This window comes from Suillus discolor, assembly GCF_016758755.1.
Source record: "Suillus discolor strain FC423 chromosome Unknown F5147scaffold_108, whole genome shotgun sequence".
Classification (NCBI taxonomy): Eukaryota; Fungi; Basidiomycota; class Agaricomycetes; order Boletales; family Suillaceae; genus Suillus; species Suillus discolor.
Window position 1 is genome coordinate 95,990 of NW_024541355.1, and position 18,412 is coordinate 114,401.

The 18,412-nt window shown below is 49.0% G+C and overlaps 7 protein-coding genes across 7 annotated transcripts; 6 read left to right on the forward strand and 1 right to left on the reverse strand.

The window, feature by feature from the left end:
• The first annotated feature begins 109 nt into the window (after nt 1-109).
• F5147DRAFT_31389 (uncharacterized protein) lies at nt 110-765 on the forward strand. Its single transcript, XM_041429176.1, has one exon. It carries the CDS (start codon nt 203-205, stop codon nt 602-604), a length of 402 nt encoding a protein of 133 aa, XP_041286040.1. The 5' UTR covers nt 110-202; the 3' UTR covers nt 605-765.
• A 607-nt stretch (nt 766-1,372) lies between these two features.
• On the forward strand, nt 1,373-5,013 carry F5147DRAFT_764514 (uncharacterized protein). The gene is made up of 3 exons (XM_041440712.1): nt 1,373-2,073; nt 2,121-2,386; nt 2,435-5,013. Exons 1-3 carry the CDS (start codon nt 1,582-1,584, stop codon nt 4,740-4,742), a joined length of 3,066 nt encoding a protein of 1,021 aa, XP_041286041.1. The 5' UTR covers nt 1,373-1,581; the 3' UTR covers nt 4,743-5,013.
• A 1,543-nt stretch (nt 5,014-6,556) lies between these two features.
• On the forward strand, nt 6,557-6,986 carry F5147DRAFT_31423 (uncharacterized protein). The gene has a single exon (XM_041429178.1). It carries the CDS (start codon nt 6,669-6,671, stop codon nt 6,897-6,899), a length of 231 nt encoding a protein of 76 aa, XP_041286042.1. The 5' UTR covers nt 6,557-6,668; the 3' UTR covers nt 6,900-6,986.
• Nucleotides 6,987-8,082: 1,096 nt separating this feature from the next.
• Nucleotides 8,083-12,501, forward strand: F5147DRAFT_620482 (CobB/CobQ-like glutamine amidotransferase domain-containing protein). The gene is made up of 2 exons (XM_041432608.1): nt 8,083-8,135; nt 8,188-12,501. Exon 2 carries the CDS (start codon nt 8,190-8,192, stop codon nt 12,264-12,266), a length of 4,077 nt encoding a protein of 1,358 aa, XP_041286043.1. The 5' UTR covers nt 8,083-8,135; nt 8,188-8,189; the 3' UTR covers nt 12,267-12,501.
• Nucleotides 12,502-12,624: 123 nt separating this feature from the next.
• Nucleotides 12,625-13,327, forward strand: F5147DRAFT_658321 (sorting nexin SNX3 family protein; the record flags this gene model as incomplete). The annotated part of the gene is made up of 5 exons (XM_041434420.1): nt 12,625-12,699; nt 12,763-12,829; nt 12,886-12,929; nt 12,989-13,210; nt 13,262-13,327. 5 exons carry the CDS (start codon nt 12,625-12,627, stop codon nt 13,325-13,327), a joined length of 474 nt encoding a protein of 157 aa, XP_041286044.1.
• Nucleotides 13,328-13,600: 273 nt separating this feature from the next.
• On the reverse strand, nt 13,601-16,462 carry F5147DRAFT_586939 (TRAPP trafficking subunit Trs65-domain-containing protein; the record flags this gene model as incomplete). The annotated part of the gene is made up of 5 exons (XM_041431958.1): nt 13,601-13,727; nt 13,789-15,454; nt 15,506-15,760; nt 15,812-16,249; nt 16,309-16,462. The coding sequence occupies 5 exons, from the start codon at nt 16,460-16,462 to the stop codon at nt 13,601-13,603; spliced, it is 2,640 nt and encodes an 879-aa protein (XP_041286045.1).
• Nucleotides 16,463-16,658: 196 nt separating this feature from the next.
• Nucleotides 16,659-18,092, forward strand: F5147DRAFT_725524 (uncharacterized protein). Its single transcript, XM_041439125.1, has 5 exons — nt 16,659-16,914; nt 16,969-17,235; nt 17,288-17,431; nt 17,484-17,973; nt 18,027-18,092. The coding sequence occupies exons 1-4, from the start codon at nt 16,723-16,725 to the stop codon at nt 17,616-17,618; spliced, it is 738 nt and encodes a 245-aa protein (XP_041286046.1). The 5' UTR covers nt 16,659-16,722; the 3' UTR covers nt 17,619-17,973; nt 18,027-18,092.
• The last annotated feature ends 320 nt before the right edge of the window (nt 18,093-18,412 follow it).

The window sequence follows — 18,412 nt, forward strand, 5'->3', positions numbered from 1 at the left end:
TGAGCCGGGGCGCTCAGGATCATGACTCATGTAGTGGAGAAGCTGGGCGGTATTATGCATCAAGCAACCTAACTCGTGTGAAAGCGAACGAAGACTGTATATTGGACATCGTCTCGTCATAATCTAGTTGATTGATAAAACGAACTCGTCTCTACTCTGCTACGTGAAGTAGTAGGTACAAAAGGAAGGCTGCGAAGGGAAGATGGTCAGTGGAGTAGGCAGTCACTGTCTAGCTGGCGTGTTCTGCGCTTGTCAGTGGCTATTATTGAAGTGTACCTTCTCTTCTGGCGTATATTTCTGCTTGTTCGTCAATGACGCTCAAGAGTGCGTTTCTCCTTTCGGTTGCGAGTATATGGGGCGGGTATGTGGAGATCTACACAGGTTTACGGTAGTAGTGTCTGTTGTGTATAAGCATGGCAGCGTGGGACTTACTAACAGAGGGCTTATGCCATTTATGAATCAAAGGATGTGCAGGCCGGCTTTTGTCACGTCGAACTATGTTGGCGAAAATATGACATTTGGGTCAGTACTGAGGACAGTCGAAGAGAAAGGAATGGTGCAACAAGGTTCCCATCGCGAGCGTCGGGGAGGGTGGTATGAATGATATCGAGTACCTGACTATGAGTGGCATACGTAGTATCTGCCGATGCGTACTAGTAGGGAGGAAAAGGTAGCAGGTGCGTGCGCGAGAAATGTCGAGAGGGGAGAGTGCGAATGCCAACAGGAGATAAAAATTACGCGCGACGCACCCCAGGCCTCAGACCTTAGGGGTGGATGATGCTCGCCCCTCCATTGAATATTTAGACAGAAAGAGAATTAGTAGATCTGACAGGAATCTTTGCGAACAAGAAAGATACTAAGCATTGAATGCAGTCATCATGGAAGACAAATAAAGAGCTAAATTTCATAGGTTGGAGTCCACGGAATGGTAAGTGTGAAGCTTCAACGTATCATGTTACGGAGTCGGACACAAGTGATGCCCGCAAAGATGGGGGAAACCCTTTGTACACTTGTTATTGACCGTCAGAGTCGACTTGATGGTTTCAAGTCGAATACAAATACTATTAAGGTTGCAGGCTGAGGAACTCGATAAGCCGAGCTACTTTTCGTCGAACTTGAAGGTAGTGATGACTTCAGGCCTTCAGTAGCCACTAGTAGATTCTGTGCGATCAGCCCTGTGACGATGGGTCTTCGGTGAGACAACTAATGATGATCCGTGCAGAAGGTCTGACACAAGCTGTGGTTGCCAGCTGTACGGCAGCGTAATTCACTTGCGGATTTGCCGCCGACGGAAACACTCCGAACTCCGACGATCAACAAGGTTACCTAATTGTGAAGTTCTTATTGTGCTTCGTCCTCTTTCGCAGTCCTTTTCAAGAACAATGAGGATACGGAGGACACACCGTGCCGGGACAATGATAATTTGGCTCTAAAAAGAAAAAGAATGGGTTACTCCAGCGCTTCTTCCAGGGCTTTCTTTCTTGCTAGTTATTTTATCTTTCTCTCTTCACTACTGACGACCGCCACCAGTTGGCAATCAGAGTTTTATTCGACGTCGCAGGTCGACCATCATCATCCCAGATGTCCTTCTCTTCTCGCACTCAAAGAGGAATAACGCCTCCGCCAGGTTATAACGTTCATTCTACAATACAGACTTCGAGCACGACTCTCAAACCTTACCTTCAACTCCCTCACATCCTTTCCCTAGCCTGGCTAGCATATCCAATTCTTTCACTCATCTTCGTGATATTCAGGCTCCAACTATCATCCCAATCTGCCCAAACTGCAGTAGCTAATGCAAAGGGTGACTTCTTGATCGCATGTCAAGCAGCAGAACAAGCTGCTACAGCTGCAGCCAGTGCTCCGCGGTATATGGCAATTGCCTCAAATCAGTTAATCGCAGATACTATCAATGGCACCATGAATGACGCGCGCGCAGCTCTGATTCTGTCATTGACTGTCATGGAAGCGATCATCAATTTCCTTATTGACATTTACCGCTCCACGTTTTTATGTTTCCTCGAGCTGATTGTTGGGGGTGGGCTTGCACTTCTCATTGCTGCTGTTCAAGAGGTATGAAAAGTTTGTCTTCCGATGAATTTTTGTTGACGGTGGCTTAGATCACTTCTTTCTTGCAAAGCACCATAACCACCATCGTGTCAGGTTTGCAGAATGATGCCACTTCGCTCAACTCTGCCATTACAAGCGTCGTCAACGAGCTCAACAAGGTCAATCCTTTCAGTAAAATCACTGCGCCACAATTCAACGTCTCGAGCCTGGACTCTCTGTCCAGTATCACTATCCCAACGGATTTTGAGAATGCGTTGATTCAGCTCAACAATTCACTGCCAACTGTGTCGTCGATCAAGAACTCTATTGAATCTCTGTATGTCTTACAATGAAATGAGTATCTACGTCTACTAACCCGCATTAGCGTCGATACACCTTTTGAAGCCGTAAAGTCTGATATCAACAGCACATTCCAAGGCCTTGTCTTCGATGTATCGACTCTTCCTGTCCCTGCTCAGAACACAGTTTCATTTTGCAACAATTTGGACACCTCCTCAATTGACGATCTCGGAAATGACCTCCTCACGATTACGAAGATTGGCACCATTATATTGATCCTTATTCTCTTCGCCCTGCTAGCAGGACACTGTGCCCTCGAGTGGTACAAGTGGCACTGCTTGCAGTCTCACCTCCGTCGCACTCGTGAAGCATGGGTATCTGACCCCACCACGGTGTACACCAACTCCGCTAGTGCCCCTTCTGTCACACTCACCAATCACAATCTCCTCATGCTCCAGACGGACGCGCAACATCCTTTGCTTACTCGCATAGCCAACACCCTCTCAGCTAAACTGCGTATGTCCCCTTCACAGCACACTCACCTACGATGGTTTCTGCACTACATTTTCCATGCGCCTGCACTTGCCTGCTTCTTGATCGGTTTCTTCGGTCTACTTTCCGTTCAGGTACAGCTTCTTGCTGTCGGTCCTTTGGAAGCAAAGTACACTGCACAAGCGGCTGCAAGCGTGCAGGATCTCTCCAGCACGATCTTTGCGCAGGTGAACAGTTCAATGTATAACCAGTCCTCATCATACGCTGGTAGCATCAATGCACGTGTTGAGACTGTTCAGTCCTCTGTCAACGACGGTCTGTTCGGCTGGGTCAATGGCACCACAACAACACTCAATACGACGCTGAACAACTTCTACACCGATGTTCAGAATATCGTCGCGAGTGTGTTCAATGGGACCATCTTGGAGAACACTGCGCAAGACTTCGTCCGGTGCATTATCGGCTCGAAGGTCAATGCACTCGAAGAGGCACTCACGTTCCTGAACGAGAACTTGAATGTCGATCTTCCGACTGTCAACGAGACCGTCTTGGTGCTTTCGTCGTCTGATGTTAATGAGATCACTCAGCCAATTGCAACCGCCGCGCTTGGTGGCGGGCAAAGTGACTCAAGCGGCCTGATTGGAAGGCTTGTGGCGACATACGTGGACTCTCTCAAGCAGGAACGAATCATGTTTGCCCTGTTCCTCATTCTCTGGGGCGTTGTCGTAGTCATGGGTCTCGCTATCGTTTTCTGGCATTCCTACGCGAGAAATTGGGTTGAAGCGTACAAGAAGCGTAAATGGCGCAAGGAGCAACACAACGATGATATTATAGCAGCCTTTCCTAACGCACCGTCCATCATTCACATCAGCAAGGATTCGGAAAAGGGCGAAAAGACGCCTGATATGGGTCTTCGTTCGTTTACGCCTCTTCCTGAGCCGCGTTCAGCATTCAGCCTTAATCCGTTCAGCCGGTCTGCCAATCATCCGCTGAAATCGCTTGAACCTCGGTTTGAGAAAAGCTGGGATAGTTTTTTCCACGAGGGGGGTGAGCCGAAAGTTGAGCGGCAGCAGCAGCCGTCAACACCCTCTCGCACTATCAGTAGACTGATGCGTTTGATGGCTCTTGGAAAGAGGAAGCAGAGTGTTGATGGTGGGGACAGAGAGGACTTTCCACAGGTGGAAAATGAACAACCCAGGTCGCACTGGTTCAAACCCGTGACAAACCTCTTTGCTAAGAAGACTGTTCCTGCTGAGGAATTTGTCGTCGATAGGCCGATAGGCAGGTCTTCTAGACCTCAATTGACAATTTCGATCGCGCATGCTTCCTCACTCAAGCCAGATGACCTGCCACACATTGAGCGGTCTCCAACTCGAGAAGAGCCTTCCTCTGCTTGGTCTGTCTCACCGACTCCACCTTCTCGGCCATGGACAAAGAACGTAGTTCCTGCTAAGAACCCGGTGCTTCCTTCTATATCCTTCTCACCACTGCTCCATCCAGAGCAGCGCAGGAAAGCCAGCGTGCCCACTGACGTTGAGCCATTCGACGAATATGGCTTCACTCTTCCGCAGACCAAGGAACCAAGCCCGCTTGCGATGCCGCTCCATCACGCCTTCGAGCGGGCTCCCCCACAGCATGCAACTGTTCCATTGACGCTCTATCCGTCACAAGTGCAAGCTGCGCTCCTCGCTGCCAACAAGAAGCCCGCAATGGCCCCTCCCCAGCCGGGGCTTGCGCCAGAATCCGTTGCCCCCGTAACACGGTTTCTCACGACTACTCACGTGCGGAAGTCCAGCAATACCATAAACCCGTTTGCAACTCCGTTTGACGACGACACCTACGCAGTATCTCCAACGCAGACGAAAAGGACAACAAACCCCCTTGCTGGCCTTGCATTGTAACTCTGACACAGCGCTTATCATTGGACTCGATCGGAGATGATGCTTTGCTCTGCTTTTTGTACGCTACGCACCACAGATGCCGTTAATACCTATCACTGTGCATTAATGTCATGCTCTCCTTTTCATACATCCTTAACTGTAGCATGTCATGTACTTCTGGATATCGAGGAGCACACTTCATTTCACACATGTAGCTCTATTCTACTGACTCTGCATTATTAATCGCTGGGACTCAGACTACCCTGAGTCAAATGACATCCGATGATATTAAGAACCTGCAGTGAGTGTGAATTACCACTGCGAGAGTGCGGCCTTCGTGCGTAGAAGTTTTGATATGATTGATATCACGTTCGAAGAAACTAGCTTGCCATGAGTTGGCATGTAACAGTCGTGTTGCAGCAGTGTTACAGCATATTCAGGATAAAATACATTGTCACCAGTCCTAGTCAGATCTCAGATCTGAGTCATCTGACTGGGTGCACTGCGGTACATAGGATGAGGCGCATTAAGTGAGATCTGGAAGAGGCCTCTTCAAAAGCCGAACACAGCTTTCCGGAATCCGGATCAGTTAATGGCCGGAGGGTCCTCCGTAACTGCAGTTAGTGATTGCTTCTGCATGTTATGTATGCAGTGAGGCATACTAGCTAGTAAATGGAAGTACCGAGGTGGGAGAAAGGTCGGGGAAAGGGGGAGTGCAAAATTCTTGATACTTGAACGTGAACGAGCATCTGGAAAAACGTGGTCGAGTCTTAGTAATTGTGTAGAGAATACTAGTGATGGGGTATCATAAGGTATCAACAGAAAAAACGATTCGTAACATGGTCGTGAAAGAAGAATGCGTGGTAACTGGTAAACCGCAGGGCGTCTACATACATCTACAGTGGCCGGAGGAAACAGAAAGATGAGAGGAGAAAATTCTAAAGTACAACTCAATGAGGACATTTCTAATTCAAGAGACTCAGTCAAAGGCAATTCAAATATACCCGCTTGCTCGACAAGCACGTCGTCCTAGTAGACGCAGCCAGCGTCCAAATGTCATGGGCTGTTCAGGAGACTGTCCGAGGTCGGGCTGCAGAAAGTTATTAATGAATGACTGAGAAGACAATGATGTAAATTCGCAAGCTCACATAGCTGACTAACCCATCTGCAGGACTGTGGTGGGCACGATAATGATCGTCCGCGAACATGGAAGACCCATGCTCTGAGGCGTCGTGACTGGAACAATCAGAATGTCCAGAATTGAAGGAATTCAGGCGTGGTAGCCATGACGGTTCTGTAATGTCGCTGTAATGTCTGACAGGCCTGTCAGGCGGCTATTGCACATAAGTCATCGACGGGTATCAAGTGTGGCTATGGTGCTCACGAGTTGTGTCGCAGCAGTCAGAGCCAGAATATCAGGATCTTCGCAGTTGGCCCAACTGAACTGTTGTCTCTGGAAATGTGGCATCTTGTATATGGGCAAGGGTTGGCAGGGCCTGAAATATAGGACTGAGGTGTACAAGATGCAGAGCAAGGTGGAAACCGCGGGCTGAAGGTCAATTATCCTGAGAGCCTCGAGCTTTCCTCGCGGCAGACCACGAGATAGGGGACAGCCGACATCCAAGAGCTGTGCCGATCGTTAGAGATTCATAGAAGATGGCCTCAACGTTATTTGGGAAATGCGGGTATACTCTGCAGCAGTGCTTTAGAAAAACACACAGCATTGAGTAATATAAAGCTTCACAACCTGATATTGTCGATATAAACGAACGTGGCACACAACCTAATATCTGATACTCAGCATCAGTGCACAGCGCGCTCGATTAATACTAGCTCGTCGACGATACGCTGAACCCTGGAATCGACTTTACTTAAGACGTCGATTCTCCAACTGAATAGTAATAATGATAATGAGTAAGGTCCACAGCGATCAAATAAAATAGAGCAATGCCTACCCACAGGCGTCTGAAAATCTCTTCCTTCCATACTGATCACATAATGGCTCTGCTCCTTCTGCTCACAACAAGACAGGTAACGGCATGTCGCGAGCTCTCACCCGGGTCAACAGGCAGGGTAGACAAGTACTTGACCCCGCATTTCCGCGGTGTGAGTGAGGTTTGCATGGTTACGACACCCAATCTTATGAAGGGGGTTGTTTGTTTCGGTAGAATGCATTAAATGGGAATAAAAAAATGGGACTGACAGCTGAGACTGCTATAAGTGTTGACACAGGTAGTCGGGAGCTGAGTTCGCACACAAACATCACTTCTAGTACTTGGATCGGTCAAAGAATTAGGTTCAATGACAAATGGGATGTGTAACTTGACTCTCACGTTTTGAAAAGTTGAACCTATTTCTCGTTACCCTGTCTCATTGTCAGTTAAGAAAAGAGGTATATTTTATAGGTCTTACGAGGAAGTGCAGTAGTCTGGGTCATCGAGCTTCTCCAGAATGCTTGGTCATCGGTCGGCACCTGAAAGTCTATTCACGAGGTAATGGAGCTCGTTTGAAACAATGACAAATCTCGACGCAGACTGAGGTGCCGAGGTTTCAATGAGATGAGGCAACATGAGAACGTTCAATAGCGCTGTTGATAAGTAATTCACTTGAAGCCTATGCAAAAAAAATTAAATCGCTACAGTATAGACTAAAAAAGATCACTGTACATCATTTACCAGCCATTCAGTCTTTGAGTACTATCACATAGTCCGATGCATCATAGCATTAGAAACTAAGACGTTTATCTGAAAGCCCTCTTCAAACTGGTTCACGAATTGCTGTTGGACATCTTTACCTGTGTCAGGGCGTGACATAGACCATATTGGAAGACACCAAGCGCACCTGCTATTGTTTTTTGGCACTTGTGATATCTATAGCAGTGTGTTTGGGCCGGAGTTGGGCCAAGTGCACAGATGCCTCTCATCTGTTCACCGGTTCACTGATGATCTGCGGAGGTTTCTTGACCTGAGGAATCCTGATACAATGAATTTGCACATAATGAGAGCGCGGGCCTTGAAGCTTAAAACTTGAAGTAGGATTCCTAACGAGCCCCGCCTTTTGTGTGTGCGGTACTAGTGGGGGTAATTCAACTTGATGCTCTTGGCGTAGAAAACACATCAGCTACTCGGTAAGACTTTGTTCAGAATGATGAGCTTCAATGGCCGCGCTATAATCGTGCCGGAGAAATACATCAGTTACGCAAAACCTGGCTGACACGATAGTATGTCAGAAATATCGATGAGGCTTCGCCGCGCTGCAGATCGCGAACTCATAAAAACCAAATATCAACAAGCTTTGCGATAAGATAAGATAAGATATCGATATAAATTGATCTGGATGACTCGAAATTTTGCAGGAGTGAGCAGATCTCGTCATCACTCGTCCAAACTCTGTTGAGAAATTTAACTGACTGAGGTGAGATAGAAAACCAGTACAGTGGATTTTACGCAGCACTGACATCATGCAGGCATGCTCGTCCTCCCAGGCTCGTCTGCACTCTCCTCGTCGAAGCGCCAGGCACTACTCCAGCATATCAAAACCATCAAACCGGATGTAATATCCGTTGATGCAGTCTACATTCACCTCGTCAAGTCTCCGAACCAATCGCTACAGAATGACCTAGCTAACAATGCATCGTCACAAAGACAAGCTATTGATCTGTTGCTGGACTACGGCGATGATATCAGACTTCCATCGACATCCGAAGCGCTTCACTCCGGGCACAATGTCATCTACGTTCTACCAAGAGCTGGTTCTATATCACCGTGGTCCAGCAAAGCGACTGATATCGCTGGTATATGTAACTTGTCACAACACATAGATCGTCTCGAACGCGGGATTGTGTTCGTCTTCCAGCTGGCAAACAATGAAGATCTTAGGAAGGAAGATCTGACTGTGCTGTCCCATTTGCTTCACGATCGTATGACGCAGAGCGTTCATATGTCTCTACCTCTCGAGGGCGTGGTCTTTCAACATCACTCCCCAAGCCCCCTGCGGATTGTGGAGTTGAGAGGTGAAGGGGAGGAAATCGATGCTGGTGCTGCACGCGAGAAGCTTTCGACTGCGAACAAAGCACTGGGACTCGCGCTTGCAGCAGATGAAATTGATTACTTGGTGGAAGCATTTGTATCTGGATCCTCACCAATCAACCGTAATCCCACCGACGCGGAGTTGTTCATGTTTGCTCAAGTGAACTCGGAGCATTGCAGGCACAAAATATTCAACGCATCGTGGACAGTAGACGAGACGCTTCTCGACTGGTCACTTTTCCAGATGATCAGGAATACAGAGAAAATCAGTCCGCTGGGAACAATCTCCGCGTATTCTGATAACGCAGCTGTCCTTGAAGGCGCACAAGCTCCTCGATTTGGCGTACATAGTCCTTCTACCGAACATATTTACCAAGCTTCTGTCGAGAACATGCCAATTCTCATCAAAGTCGAGACACATAACCATCCTACTGCAGTCTCTCCTTATCCAGGAGCAGCTACGGGCTCAGGAGGGGAGATTCGAGATGAAGGAGCAGTAGGCCGAGGATCGAAACCTAAGGCTGGACTAGCTGGTTTCACTGTCTCCAACCTTCTCATACCCGGCTATGAGCAACCTTGGGAGACAGATTTTGGTCGGCCCTCACACATCGCGTCAGCCCTCGACATCATGATCGAAGGCCCTTTGGGCGCGAGTGCCTTCAACAATGAGTTCGGTCGTCCAGCCCTTGCAGGCTACTTCCGTACGTTCTCTGAATCTGTCCCTGCCTCGGAGGACGGATCAACACAGGAGATCAGAGGCTATCACAAGCCAATCATGATCGCCGGTGGATACGGGAACGTCCGCCCACAGTTCGCGATGAAAATGCGGATTTCCCCAGGGGCGAAGATCATCGTCCTGGGTGGCCCAGGTATGCTCATTGGTTTAGGTGGCGGCGCAGCATCTAGTCAGGTATCTGGCGCCAGCTCTGCGGAATTGGATTTTGCATCTGTCCAGAGAGAGAATGCAGAGATGCAGAGGAGATGCCAGCAAGTTATCGACGCTTGCGTTAGCTTGGGGGAGGGTACTCCTATCCAGAGTATCCATGATGTGGGCGCCGGTGGACTGTCCAATGCACTTCCAGAGCTGGTTCACGACTCAGGACTTGGCGCGAAGTTTGAGATCAGGGACGTACTTGTCGCGGACAGCTCTATGTCTCCCATGGAGATATGGTGCAACGAAAGTCAGGAACGCTATGTCCTTGCTGTGTCGGCAGAAAAGGCCAGCGAGTTCGAGAAAATAGCCCAAAGGGAACGGTGTCCATTCTCCATCGTCGGTGTCGCGACCGAGGAAGAAGAACTCATCGTCACCGACCGCCTCCTGTCGCAAGATGTCATTCACCTCAAAATGTCGACACTTTTCGGGAAGCCTCCTCGCATGTCGCGCAAGGATACCACTCGAAAGATTGGATTTAGGAATTTTGATACTTCCCTTTCGAAATATCTTCCGAACTCCTCCACCTTGTCCAACCGCCTGTCCCTTGCAGTGGACCGCGTTCTTCGTCTTCCATCAGTAGGGTCAAAATCTTTCCTTATCACAATTGGAGATAGAACCATCACAGGCTTGGTGACTCGCGACCAAATGGTTGGACCGTGGCAGGTCCCAGTTGCTGACGTTGCGGTCACTCGATCATCATATGGCTTTGATGTCCTGAGTGGTGAAGCCATGGCAATGGGTGAACGAACACCTGTAGCTCTGCTAAATCCATCTGCGTCCGCTCGAATGGCTATCGCTGAGGCGCTCACCAACCTGGCTGCAGCTTCCGTCTCCAGCCTTTCTCGCGTCAAGCTCAGTGCAAACTGGATGTGCGCTGCTTCTAAGGAAGGCGAAGGTGCAGGGTTGTATGCTGCTGTGGCCGCTGTCGGTATGGAACTTTGTCCTGCGCTGGGCGTCGGCATCCCCGTCGGCAAGGATTCAATGTCAATGTCGATGAAGTGGAAGCAAGGAGAGGAGCAGCGTGAAGTTAGTGCACCGTTGTCTCTCATTGCCACGGCGTTCGCGCCGGTGAACAACGTCGAACGAACATGGACGCCTCAGCTGCGTACAGACCTGAAAGAACCGACTGTGCTCGTCTTCTTCGATCTTGCTCATGGCAAGACGCGCATGGGTGGATCGGCGCTTGCGCAGGTTTTCAAGGAAATTGGTTCAGAGGCGCCAGACGTCGAGAATCCTCTTACAGTTCAAACGTTCTTCGATGGGTGCCAGAAGGTCAAAAAGAATCAGCCCGACTTGATCCTTGCATATCACGATCGCTCCGACGGAGGGCTCTTCACAACTTTGGTGGAGATGTGCTTCGCTGGTCGAGTAGGGGCTGTAATCTCCCTTGACACTCTCCATAGTGCTTTCGACCCTGTGGCGACCCTATTCAATGAGGAGTTAGGAGCTGTCGTTCAAGTACGCGAGTCCCACCTGAGTAAGCTCATGAGCGAGTTTGTCGACGTCGGCTTCCCTTCCACCTCCATCCATGTCATTGGGTGCGTCAACATCGACCCTTCTGATCAAATTTTCGCCATCAATCACGAATCCAAGGTGCTATTTTCGAGCACACGTCAGGAGGTTCAACAAGCCTGGGCCGACACTTCGTACCGCATGCAATCTCTGCGTGACAACCCTATCGGAGCACGGCAGGAATTCAACCTCATCAAGGATCACACTCACAAGGGTTTATTTTATGACCTCACATTTGAGCACACACCATCCCCCTCACGAAGTCTCTCATCGCGGCCAAAGGTTGCCATCTTGCGTGAGCAAGGTGTCAACGGACATGTGGAAATGGCTTGGGCATTTACGGCGGCAGGTTTTGATGCCGTGGACGTTCACATGTCTGATATTCTCTCTGGAGCACTCTCACTTTCGCGCTTCCGCGGTCTAGCAGCTTGCGGTGGCTTTTCCTATGGAGACGTGCTTGGCGCTGGAAAGGGCTGGGCCCACTCAGTACTTTTGAACGACATAGCGAGGAAGGAGTTTACCCACTTCTTCGCAGATAAAACTACGTTCACTCTCGGCGTCTGCAATGGTTGCCAATGGCTCAGTCATTTGAGAGAGATCATTCCTGGCGCAGACCACTGGCCCGACTTCAAGCAGAACGCCTCTGAACGCTTCGAGGGTCGTGTATCCATGGTCGAAGTCACTTCTAATGAAGTGACGAAGGCCTCCGTCTTCTTGCGAGACATGGTTGGGTCAAAGCTTCCTGTTGCTGTTGCTCACGGAGAAGGAAGAGCGTCGTTTTCGGACCATACCCAGAGAGAAGCCCTGCAGAAAGCAGGCCTCGTCGCACTGCAATATGTCGATTCTGCGGGTGAACCCACAGAAGTTTATCCATTGAACCCGAATGGCAGTCCCGATGGGATTACTGGCGTGCAGACAATTGACGGCAGAATAATGGGTCTTATGCCCCATCCAGAACGCGTCGTAGCACTGGAGAGTTGTAGTTGGTATCCACCCGCGTTTGGGGACTCGTGGGATGGTTCGAGTCCGTGGTTCAGGCTTTTCCAGAGTGCTCGTGCCTGGGTAAATTAGAGAGTGAGCACAATCTCATGATATGGTTATCCTCAGATGTTCATACTTTCTCGTGCAGAGAGCACGGAAGTGCGCATACTAAAATGAAGTTATTGCCGAGAGAAAAGATCGGGTCATGATGGGAAATATGGCTGTAGTCGGTCCAGTCGTATACAAATATCTTGTATTATGCTATCATTTACGTCGATGGGACTTTATGACCACGGCGAACAATGCACTTTTGTCCTGGCATAGATATGATGACGGTCCAAGAAGGAAGTAGTACGAACGTGTGACTCAGATGTGACCAATTGTGACAGCTGCGTGGGTGACGATGTGCTGTTCACACTGAAACTGCACCAACGTTAACGTCGACGACATGACAACCAGCGTGTCGCCATTTGCTCGCAGCACCGCGTTCGACGAGCCCCGCCTCGGCGGGCGCGAGCAGACCGTAAGCCCACCTTACTTTTATCATCCCATTTCTGCTGCATAAACACAAGCAAGCGCTTCCCAGATTGAAGAAATGTACAGCGTCCCTGAGAGCTTCTTAGAAATTGAAGTTCGCAATCCTCAAACACACGGTGAGCAATACAAAATTTGCTCTGTGGGATCCTACCTCCTTACCATCGAATAACAGGTTTCGGCAGAAAGATGTATACCGACTACGAGATCGTGTGCAAGGTGAAACATACTGCTACCGCGGTTCCAGTCACCCGAGTTCTTATCCTTATGTGCTGTAGACAAACATTCCTGCATTTAAGCTGCGCCATTCTCTCGTCCGGCGCCGTTATTCCGACTTCGAGGCATTCCGCGATATTCTGGAGCGCGAATCTACTCGTGTCAACATTCCTCCACTCCCTGGCAAAGTCTTCACCAATAGATTCTCCGATGAAGTCATTGAGAGTCGAAGGGAGGGACTGGAACGATTCTTAAGCATCGTTGCTGGTCACCCACTCCTGCAGGTAAGCGACTAGATAAGAAGAACCGTACAAACAATCTGACGGCCTTCTTAGACCGGTAGTAAGGTTCTCTGCGCATTTATGCAAGATCCGGCCTGGGAGAAGTCTCAGTGGGTGTAACCCACCTATGTCATGCTTGTAATGACTCGGATTACCTCGGAAGACGACCTTAATATATGTTCTGTACCCTTCTGCCACACTCTCTTCTTGTATATTTTACGCTGTTTGTTTTATGCCCTGTCTCGCTACAGATTCGATTTTTATCTGCCGATCACTCGGCGTAGAATGTAAGGATTACATCTGATGGTGCTCGTGAACGACAACATCTAATACAGATCTACCTCAACTGTTCAGCACGCAAAGCAGAACTTCAGAAGACGAATTAACGTGAACTCACCTCAGATCCATAGAGAAACCCGTCTCAATATCCGTGAGACTAAGAATCTCAAGAGAATGTACACCGGGAGTCATTGCAAGGAAGTCCATTCTGACTGACTGGCAGGTAGATGGACGCAGCGGCCTGTAATTTCGAGAAACATCATTAAATAACAGCACGACAACTCACCCAAAATGCTACATACCCGACTCGCACGCGGTTTTGCAATGGGAGTATCCCAGGAGGCGTCATCACACTCTGTAACTCCTTGATAGTCGTCTTGCCACCCCGCGAGGCTTTCTCCTGCTCGATCTTCCGTCTACGTCTACGGTCTGGATCCGGACAGCTGATTTCGAACCTTCTGGTCCATGAGCTCTGATTGAACACGAAGATGTCAAGCGTGAACTGATCGCACGGATATAATTTCATGGATGCGGCGGAACCTGTAGGAGGTGGGAGCAAGCCAACGGAGACGATGATGGGCTCTCCACCAGTAGCTGGGGTATCTCGAGCGGGATCGAATGCGCCGCCGCCGACGGTTGGTCCAGGGGTTTGGGGTATGGCTGCCGTCATTCCGAGACCACGCTCCCTGCGGATTTCGACACTCGGCCCAGAGGCTCCTTGATGGTTACTCAGTGGCGTTTGGAAGTGAGATGTTGCTGGAGCAGTAGCCGGAGGGAATGCAGGGTACGCAGGAGTTGGCGGCGTCACGAACGTTTGAGACTCTGATGGGCCATGTGGGCCGCCATTGGGTGTAGTAACGCCTAACAGGGGAATGGTCGGAGGTGGAATGCCGAATGTAGTGGAAGGAGACTTTGAGAAACTTTGTACAGTGACAGAGGGAGGAGTGTATTGTTTGTTAGAGAGGATTGGTGAGGCGGAAGATTGGTCACGATATGGCATCGGGCGGAAGTTAGCATTCGGGTTAATAGCCCGTATAGCTGTGATATTGTTGGGAAGGGTATGTCGTTTGTTCCCAATAACAGATTGCGCTTTCGGGATCGCAGATGCCAAAGCGGCTTGCCCCGGGAAGGGAGACGCAGGCTCTGGTAACACACTACGAGCACCACTAGAAGGATCTGAGAAGTCCAGAGGTTCTTCCGGTGGTTTTGAAGAAAGATCCAGGATACAGTTCCACCGAGAGGAAAATGTATGTGTTGGGTAGGTCAGGGTAGGACCATCACCGTCCTCAGAGTCATGCTCACCACCTGCCTTCGACAAGTAGGGTTTGCCATAGATATTGATTGCTACCGCCCGCTGAAGATCTGAGTTTGCAGAGACGGTACCAGACCGCCGACCGACCAGCGAGAGATCTGAGTCTGCTAAAGGCTTGAGGAATGAAACGGCGTATAACAAATTGTACTGTTCCATAGATCCGATCAGAAGTGGGAAGGTGTGCGTCTCCACTTCAGCCTCAAAAGCACCCTCTCCCCAACCAATCAGTTTGACAGATGCACCCTCGCCACCGATTTTCACATCTACCTTTTCCACTGAGAAACCAACACCTAAGCCCGATTCTCCAGAATTCTCGACTTCAACACAGAGAACGACAGTACGTTCGTTATTCCCTGCCTCTCGTTCCTGCGCATCGCTATCATCGTCATTGAAGCCCGTCCTTGAATTCATTTCCGGAAAGAGGATGTGGGGAACAAAAACGGTTCGCATCCGCACCCGGAAGCCAGAGACTGTCTGCAGAATTTTGCGAAATGATTTCCGTAAAGTGGCATTAGGTGGACGCTTAGGGCTTGACGCAAGTGGTTGGGCAGATGAAGGTTGCACAGGTAAGAGAGAGAATAGCTCTCGACGCATGGCATTCCCCAAGCGAGTGGATGGAAGCCAGAGTGGTTCCGAGCCGGGAGTAACGTTGGATCCTAGAAAACATGTAAGTGAACCTATAACATTGGTATGGCATGAAAGACTACCAGTCAAAAGACCTTCTAGTAAATTGACTTCCTCAAGCCCGGTCTGATCATCCTCTCCGACATTATCTGTCTCCTGGTTCTGCTGCTTCGAGAATGAACTTATGCCAGAAGCAGAAAGCTTAGCAAGAATGTCGCTTTCCGACAGAAATATGACAAATGGATGGTTTGCTTGTGACAGTGAAACCGCCTTCTCTCGCAATGTAGTTGATACGGTCAAGGACAGAAGAGGATCCGAGAATGAAAGGCGAAGAAATGCTAGAAGGGTGTTTAGGACAAGTGGCAGACGTATTGCTTGCGCACACTCACACACGGTCAAGGAGAGTTCGTATACAGCCAACCAAGCCTTCTTTGTCTCTGAATACAAAAGAGAAAACTTCTCTTTAGATAAACTCGCGGGCCTGTGACCCCATATACTGGCAAGAAGAAGAGTTCCTTCGGATTGTGCGTACTTGCGATCCCTCTCCGTAGAAGATGGTGTAGGATTTGGTGTATGGGGAGGAAATAAGGAAGGATGAAGTGATGTAGGCCGAGGCTTAGCTACAGACGATGTGCGTGGTGGAGCAAGGACTCGGGCAGTCTGGGGAGTTTCAGGGAGAGTTGTAGGTGTTTGCGAGATATAAGTGGCTTCAAGCGAAACCTGCACATGGGCAAGAAAATCGAGAAGGAATGTAGGTGGATACTCGGGATCAACGTCCACAGATGGACAGGGTATTTGTGCAATCAAGAGAAGGTGTAGTTGCTCATCTGATTAGCCATTTGATGAACATCAAGACTAGCATGTGCAATGAAATCTTGTACCTTACCGAAGAACGCTTGTCTTCTTTCAATACCAGATGATTTAAGCGCGACTAACCAGTCATCAGCAGCTCCTGGCTCGGGAAACTTTATGGAGGTGTCTGGAGCTATCACCTCCAGGGTACATGACCCGAAGAGATCCTCGAAGCTGAGAATAGACATGACAATGTCACGTCCAATGGTCTAGGTAGACCTTTGCTAATACGAATTATCAATATTTGGGTCCAGATTAAAAGTGAAACCATACTAAAATGCTTTATGAAAACCGGCGAAGTGATGAGTAGGGAATACTATAAGGGAGCGACGGCGAGAGCTTTATTTCAATTGTTTGTGTCTGTAATTATAACCGATCATTCAGGGCAACACACATGTAACAATATTAATGCAATGTAACAGGTAGCTAGTCGAATGCTTTCTTGATCATGCAGTTCCCTGCGCCCGACCTATTTTCTTCTCATCGACTGCTTCTAATAACAGACCAGCTTCCAGCTCCAGCGGACTTTTTACTGCATCGATTCCTTCACTTGCACCTGAGGCAAAGTAAAACCGCGAAATGTTTTGCTCTCGCTGTATCCGAAAGCCTCGAGCGCTGGAAATCAGTAGCTTCAAAGGCTGTACGTGCAGTCCTCGCCATCTCGTCGATCTAATAGTAACTGACTTCCCCACAGAACGCCAATATGACCCACAGCGAATCCTTTCAATTCATAGATATCTTCGACCAGCACCCACCAGCCCAAAATCGTGGAGAGGGGCCTTTGAATGTCATCTCTCTAAAGTACATCTACGATCTACTATCAGCCAAATTATCAGACTCCCAAACCTATGGCCAAATCCCACTCGTAATCCTGGATGACATCACATCGCTCGAATGGCTCGGGGTTTCGCTGCTTGACCTGTCCCGGTTTGCTCGTGCTCTGAGAGCCCTCTGTGTCAAGGTAAAACAATATCAACTTCGAGCCATTACTGCTTCTACAAACCCAAATACAGATGGACGCAGTATTAGTCGTCAGACACCACATCGTCACTCCACCAGAGCCAGATGCACTTTTGCAGCACTTGCTTCAACTATGCACCTATCATATCGAGGTCAGGCCTTTAGCCAGCGGGCGAAGCGGTGCAGTGAGCGGAGAGGTGCGTTCTGTTCTGTTGCTTTTGGTGCGTCAGAAGTCATAAAACCATCAAGATATGTGTGCACCTAGGGCCTAGCATGAAAGATGCGAATGAACATGTCATATCTCGTACGTCGGCGCTGCAATATCGTTTGACGGAGTCAAGTGCTGTGTTCTTCGACAAGGGTACCAGCACAGGAGTTCTGTAAACGTTGTGGAGATGGGCGACAGAGCATGGGGATATGCGTGATTAACGAGATCGCAAAATACTTGTCGAAGCTGTGGAGACAAAGAGGCGGTGTGCGTAAGCACCTCCAAGAAGATACCAATACAGAAAGATTCACCATCAGTCGAAGAAAAGTACAGCGTACGCTTACTACATATGGTCTTTGAATAATCCTTGTGCAGCTCATCAATTCAACTATTCAGTATGTGTAGTGGGTTGAGCCAATGTCGAGCCCACCCATTTCTTTTTAGGCTCGCCAGTAGGCTGGACCACGCTACGAGCTCTTACCGCACAACCCTCATGAGAACACCTCGGGAAGATTAACGCTTCCGTCATCAGTGAATATCACCTGAGTGGCACCATCTATATTACTAATTAGTAATTATGTCAGGTACCTGATTTTGTTACTAAGTAGTAGAGTGTAGCTATATTCTATCACACCAGCGAATATACTGGCAAACCAGCAGTACCTTGGGGCTCCTCGTTGTCTTACTAAATATAGCAGTGCTGTTTTGGGCCCAATGCGTCAGCCTGCCTAATGCCGAATCCTGTTCTCGGCAATTTCCCACTGTCGTCACTCCTCTGTATTGTGCCCACCGCTTAACATCAGCTCGTCATCTACGACGATGAGCTCAATATATGGCTCTTCCTTGCGTGTTTTTCAACTGTTTTCTTCCGGACCTTTTGCTACTGGATGGCTAGTATTATTTCTTATCACTTAGAAGTGTTCTAACCTCAAGAATAACAGGCTCATTGGCAGAAAGATGTGATAACAGG

Coding starts and splice junctions, on each gene's coding strand:
- F5147DRAFT_31389 (XM_041429176.1), top strand. CDS start 203: ATGGTCAGTGGAGTAGGCAGTCACTGTCTAGCTGGCGTGTTCTGCGCT.
- F5147DRAFT_764514 (XM_041440712.1), top strand. CDS start 1,582: ATGTCCTTCTCTTCTCGCACTCAAAGAGGAATAACGCCTCCGCCAGGT. Junction 2,074..2,120: donor TCATTGCTGCTGTTCAAGAG/GTATGAAAAGTT, acceptor ACGGTGGCTTAG/ATCACTTCTTTCTTGCAAAG. Junction 2,387..2,434: donor AAGAACTCTATTGAATCTCT/GTATGTCTTACA, acceptor AACCCGCATTAG/CGTCGATACACCTTTTGAAG.
- F5147DRAFT_31423 (XM_041429178.1), top strand. CDS start 6,669: ATGCCTACCCACAGGCGTCTGAAAATCTCTTCCTTCCATACTGATCAC.
- F5147DRAFT_620482 (XM_041432608.1), top strand. CDS start 8,190: ATGCTCGTCCTCCCAGGCTCGTCTGCACTCTCCTCGTCGAAGCGCCAG.
- F5147DRAFT_725524 (XM_041439125.1), top strand. CDS start 16,723: ATGCAGTTCCCTGCGCCCGACCTATTTTCTTCTCATCGACTGCTTCTA. Junction 16,915..16,968: donor AATCAGTAGCTTCAAAGGCT/GTACGTGCAGTC, acceptor ACTTCCCCACAG/AACGCCAATATGACCCACAG. Junction 17,432..17,483: donor GCGGTGCAGTGAGCGGAGAG/GTGCGTTCTGTT, acceptor AAAACCATCAAG/ATATGTGTGCACCTAGGGCC.